General features: G+C 31.5%; 1 protein-coding gene across 1 annotated transcript; it reads left to right on the top strand.

Annotated features, from left to right (window-relative positions):
- Window positions 1-1137: 1137 nt before the first annotated feature.
- LOC149248544 (peroxidase 12-like) lies at window positions 1138-3375 on the top strand. The gene is made up of 5 exons (XM_089458465.1): window positions 1138-1289; window positions 1409-1703; window positions 1934-2128; window positions 2365-2533; window positions 2757-3375. Exons 2-5 carry the CDS (start codon window positions 1446-1448, stop codon window positions 3254-3256), a joined length of 1122 nt encoding a protein of 373 aa, XP_089314591.1. The 5' UTR covers window positions 1138-1289; window positions 1409-1445; the 3' UTR covers window positions 3257-3375.
- The last annotated feature ends 2625 nt before the right edge of the window (window positions 3376-6000 follow it).

The raw sequence follows: 6000 nt of genomic DNA, 5'->3' as shown, positions 1-6000 counted from the left end.
AAATAAATAAAGCCGTCGTTTTCCACATATGTGACATGATCCAGAAAACTTTGGAGCAATTGAAGATGTTGAGTTGCATGGTGATCACCTGCTCCCACTAGATAAGAGGTCCACGCGGCTGCTGCACGTCTCACAAAAGAAATTTTGCACAAGTTTGAATGTGGATATTGTATTTTATTCTTTTAATATTTGAAGAACATTGGACGGTCCCCTAAAATTAGGGAGAGTAATGTAAATAATTTATTTTGCATTTTTTAAATTTAAAAGATTTATTAAACTTAGAGATATTAAAATATGGGATTATTATTTTATTTATTTACTTCGACATTATAAACATAATTTAAATAATAAAATATTACCAAAGTCAAAAAAATATTTAAAAGTCTGGGAAGTCGGTTGTTGATTACAGAGCTGTGTTAGAGAAATAGAGGAAACGCGTGCACCAAGAAAGCTCGTTGACTTGCTCTGCAGGAAAAAAAGCACGTGACGAAGAAACTAGGGCAAGAATTTTGATCTTATCTTGATTGTCGATCTGTTAAATATTTGGTAATTAAATGAATATGGGAAGTTCAAAAAATAGTTCAGCTGCTAAAAGAAATCCGAGTTGTTTATATGTGAGATTTTTTTAGAGTTTTTAGTGAATTTGTAATTGGTAATGGAAAAATTATTGTGATAGAATTTTGATTTGTATTGTTTAAATTTTATTTATGATTGTATATATAAATCAGCATTAGAAAATTTATTTGATATTTTCATTAAAAAAATCACCAATCAAACTTATAATTTCAATAAATCTATGCAAAATCCTTACCAATTAAATAAAAAAATAAACCTAAAACTCCATACAAATTAAATAAAAAAATAAACCTAAAACTGATCCAAAAATCTCTCACTTATAAACAATGCCAAAAAAATCAACTTGAGCTGCAAGTGGTTTTGTTGGCGCAGGCGTCGGTGGTGCTCGGATAAAAGGGATAAACTTCAGCTAAGTAGTCTCATGGACGCAGGCGGCGGTGCTGGCAATTCATTTTGAAATTTCAGACTAATTAAGCCCACCATGAGCGTCTATATGCCTATGTTTCTTCTGCAAAAGTCACTTTCACTTGACGAATAGTGACGTGGCAGAAGCAACGGCAGCTTGTGACCTGGTCATTCACGAAATAAAAAAGTCTATCGTCAGCGAAGTTCTGAGGATGCTTCCGTATTTATCTCATGTGATATATAAATAGGATTCCCATAGTTTGCCACAATATGAATCATCCTGTAGTTCTGTGTTACAAAAATCTCGGGTAAGATCTTGATAATCGGTAGTATCTGTTTGAGTTCAGCTATGTGACTTATATTACAACTATATTTGTATTTGCAGAGGCGACGAGTTTTACAATTAAATTTATCTGTGAATCTACAGGTTTTGAAGAATCTCAGAAGAATTTCAAAACCAAAAGATGAATAAATACGCAGTCATTAGCTCCATTGCGTGTGTCTTTATATTTGTTTCTGCGTGCATAATTTCTACCAATGGATTGGTTGTCCATGTAGACGATCTGCCAAAGCCTGTGCATGGGCTTTCGTGGACATTTTATGAGAAGAGTTGCCCCGACTTGGAGTACATAGTAAAAACGACACTTGAGGAGGCGCTGGACGAAGATATCACTCAAGCTGCAGGCTTGTTGAGACTTCATTTTCACGATTGTTTTGTGCAGGTATAATGTATATTTTAATGTTGCTTTAATATATGGGTTACATGGTTTGGAATGTGTATTTTTTTGTTTGTTTGTTTAAAAATTATACCGATTTGTTGAAATTATTCTTCGGTAAATATAATATTTTTTCATTTTTCTCTTAAATCACTTTATAAGTTTGTACAATATATGGTGAACTTTGAAACCAAATAACACAAACTAATCTAACATTCCTTATTATATTTCGAAAGGGCTGCGATGGATCCGTGTTGCTGACAGGATCGAAAAGCAACCCCAGTGAGCAGCAGGCTCCTCCAAATCTAACGCTGAGAGCCCGGGCCTTGCAGCTGATAAACGAAATCAAAACTGCTGTAGAAGCCAGCTGCAGAGGGGTTGTGACATGTGCGGATCTTTTGGCTTTGGCCGCTCGTGAGTCTGTCGCTAAGGTTGGTAGTATTTTATTTTTGGAGTATTTTAGGTTGATTTTAGATTTTTTAGAAATATCTTTAATTTTATAATATTTTGCAATATGATGGTGTAGAGAAACATAATCTTAATATTTTAACTAGTCAAATTTTAAGATATTTCTGGAATCTCATTACTTTTGTGGTATTAAAATTTGTGGATCTGTTGCTTGTTATGAAAATTTGCAAAAAAATTAACAAAAATCACCAATTTGAAGGCAGGAGGCCCAAAATACCCAGTACCGCTTGGACGCAGAGACAGCCTAGGCTTTGCTACTCAATCCGTAGTTCTCGCCAATTTACCTTCTCCAACTTTTGATGTGACACAGCTGATGAACATTTTTAGCCACAAAGGATTCAGTTTGACCGATATGGTAGCTCTTTCAGGTCTGATGCTCATTTTACTAATGTGGCATTCTTATTTGTATGGAAGATTTCGTTTGAATATTTTGGAATTTGAGATATATTATTGAGATCCAACCATTGATTTAGTTTTTATTCATTAGATTTTGAAATATTTCCGAAATTTACAAATATAACGTTTTGAAAGATAAAATAACTGTTTAAAGTAATTTAACTGGTTTCTTGTCATGCCCTGCTTCTGCTTCAGGTGGACACACAATTGGCCGTGCTCACTGCAACTCCTTCGATAACCGATTATATAACAAGACCACAGGAAAAGCAATTATGGCTCAAAATCTAGCAAACAGTTTGGCAGACGATCTTTATTCATTATGCCCCACTGTCAATAACACCGTGGACTTCACAAACTTGGATGTCCAGACTCCGAACGCTTTCGACAAGAAATACTACGTGAATCTGCAGAAGAACAAAGGGCTCCTCACCTCCGACCAGAGTCTCTACACAGACTCCACCGATAGTGAAGACATCGTTGACAGCTTTGCATCCAGCCAGACCGTGTTCTTCAAAAAGTTTGTAGTGGGAATGCATAAAATGGGGCAGTTGGCCGTTCTAACGGGCAAGAAGGGAGAGATCCGTACCACATGCTCCGTTCCGAATCCAACTTCTTCAGGTTCTGAAGAAGTTATTGAGCCCATCGTCGAGACACAGGAATTTTCTTCGTTTTCTGATGCCCACTCAGAGCTTTAGTTTGTTGTTTATTGATGTTCATGTATTTCCTACATACATAAACTGTAAGATCTTCTCCGCTGATAAAGAAATTATTTCTCTAATAGAAATTGGAATGCGAACGCGCTTTTGTGAACTTCCATATAGCGTAAGCTCGGTGAATATGGCGCAAATGTTATTTTATATCCCCAAAAAAATTATATCCAAAAAAACGAGCGTTGATTATGTATATTTTTTATATTTTCAAGCATGTAGGTGAAGTGTAATCTCGTAACACCATTGTGGGATGTTATGGTGGAGGCGATGTTGGAAGGGGATGTTATGAGGTAGTATATTTTGTTGTAGATTTTTAAATGTTTCTAAAAATTTTACTCATCTCAACTATGGGAGAAGAGTTTATATTAGTTTTCAATTTCTTAATATTGGTAATAATTTTTATTTATTTATTTATTAAGTTATTTTAATTATAGTGATTTTGGAGATTTTTTTTTCCTTCTTTTTAATCTTAAATGCAAGATGTTGAAGAATCACTTTTTTTTCAATTTCTTAATGTCTGCCACATTTTTAATTTTTTTGACTTATTAAAACATCTTAATTATAACTATTTTAGAGTTTTTTTTCCTTCTTTTTTAATCATAAAAATAAGATTTTGAAGAATCATTTTTTTTCTTAATGTCCCATCATCATCATCATCATCATCATCATCACTTTTTTCTCAATTTCTTAATGTCTACCACACTTTTAATTTTTCTGACTTATTAAAACATATTAATTATAGCTATTTTAGAGCCCTTTTTTTCCTTCTTTTTTAATCATAAAAACAAGATTTTGAAGAATCATTTTTTTTCTTAACGTCGTTGTCGTCGTCATCATCATCATTGAATCATTTTTTTCTTAACCTGGCCGCAGCCGCCGCCATCGCCGCCATCATCATCATCATCATCATCATCATCATCATCATCATCATCATCATCATCATCATCATCATCATCATCATCATCATCATCATCATCATCATCATCATCATCATCATCATCATCATCATCATCATCATCATCATCAAATATTTTATCAAAAAAGTTAAAAATATTTTATTCTATTCAAATGATTTAAATAAAAATATAATATCTCAAATAAAGTCATTAGTTCTTTAGAAAAAAAATAAATATAATTTTATATTAAAACAGAAATAACTTCACACTAAAATAATATAAGTGAAAATTCTATCATCATTATTAATAATTGTTAGATAAATTTAACATTGCCAAAATATGTAAGATAGTGTTATCTTTACCATTGAAATTATGCAAAATAAGTATTTAGGGATAATATATTTCTTTATTTATATTTAAATTTAAATTTTATTTAAAATTAATAAATTTAATTTTATAAATTTAATGAAATTAATTTAGTTATGTGAACATAATATTTATGTTAAAAATATAATACATAATTTCTTTTACAATTTTCAAATTGAACAAATTTCCTACATTTCATAACCCTAAGAAAAGAACTCTGAATGTTTTATCTTTCACATGGTTAAGCGTTATGCATTAACCTGAATGATAAGTTTACAGCGATGTATTTCAGCTTCAGCATCGGCAGAGTCAACATACATTATTTTAATAGCCCATTCGGTTTTGTCCGCAAAGGGGGGGTTTTATACTTCATCAATGGGATTGGAGCTATGAAGGATTTATTTTCTACATTGGATACGATTGGATAAGCGTGGGATATGAGCGACAATAATATAGTTAAATTTGATGAGTGTTTATTAGTATATTTTTTTTATTTTATTGTTAAATATTGATATTTTAAAATTTATATAGGTGACTTAATTTTGTAAATCTTCAATTTAGTTAATATATATATATATAATTTTAAATAAAAATGTAGAAAATAAAGATTGATAGTGAGTAAACAAAATAAGTTAGTGAATATACTGAGGCTCCCAGATAAGTATTACATTATGTTATACTCACAATATTAATATTGTAAGATGAGATTTCAGGGTAAGTATAGAATTTATAAGTATAGATTCAATAATAGTGAATCTTTTGATTTATTAGAAGAAGCTCGTCTCTATGTGTAGTTGCACCATACAATCTTGTATTGTACACACTTAATGTTGAGACCATGGGGGCTTTACTAGGGGAGTAATACTATACTAAGTGGGTTCATATTGGGAGATATATATTGACTAAAAAATGACATAATATATTAAACATATATTATGGGGTAAAGGGTTTTTATATTGGTTGGTATAAAAAAATGATCTCAAAATTAATGAAAAATAAAAAGGTATAAAAAATGTTAATGAAAAATGGATACCTATAATATCTAGTGAAAGTAGGGGTTTTTTAAATTGGGAAGGTATATTGGGTTCGTATTGGTAGGAGGTTAAATAATGTAATTTTTATAGGTACTTTCCAATATGTAGTCAAATTAGGGGTATTGTTTAGTATGGCATGAACACACGTGATATGTTATAGGTTCATTGAGTGGAACCCCGTGGTTGAGACTTACATGACATGTCTACACGGATGACTTACACCGAGGGCCATCAAAATCTTATATAAAATGATAACTTTGTTTATCTCGGTGAAATAGTTTGCCTTCTCTTGCTTATTTGGGTAAAATAGTTTGATTTTGAGAGCTTTTATGTAATTTCTCTAGTGTTATCACATTGGTTATAAATTTTAGTTTTTTACAAAATGTTTCTATTTATTAGTTTGATTAGGGAAAAAATCTATTTTGTGGTTGGA

Source organism: Pinus tabuliformis, chromosome 7, assembly GCF_031772625.1.
Source record: "Pinus tabuliformis cultivar Carrire ecotype Pingquan chromosome 7, CPIR1, whole genome shotgun sequence".
Lineage (NCBI taxonomy): Eukaryota > Viridiplantae > Streptophyta > Pinopsida > Pinales > Pinaceae > Pinus > Pinus tabuliformis.
This window is presented reverse-complemented; position numbering and strand designations above follow the sequence as displayed.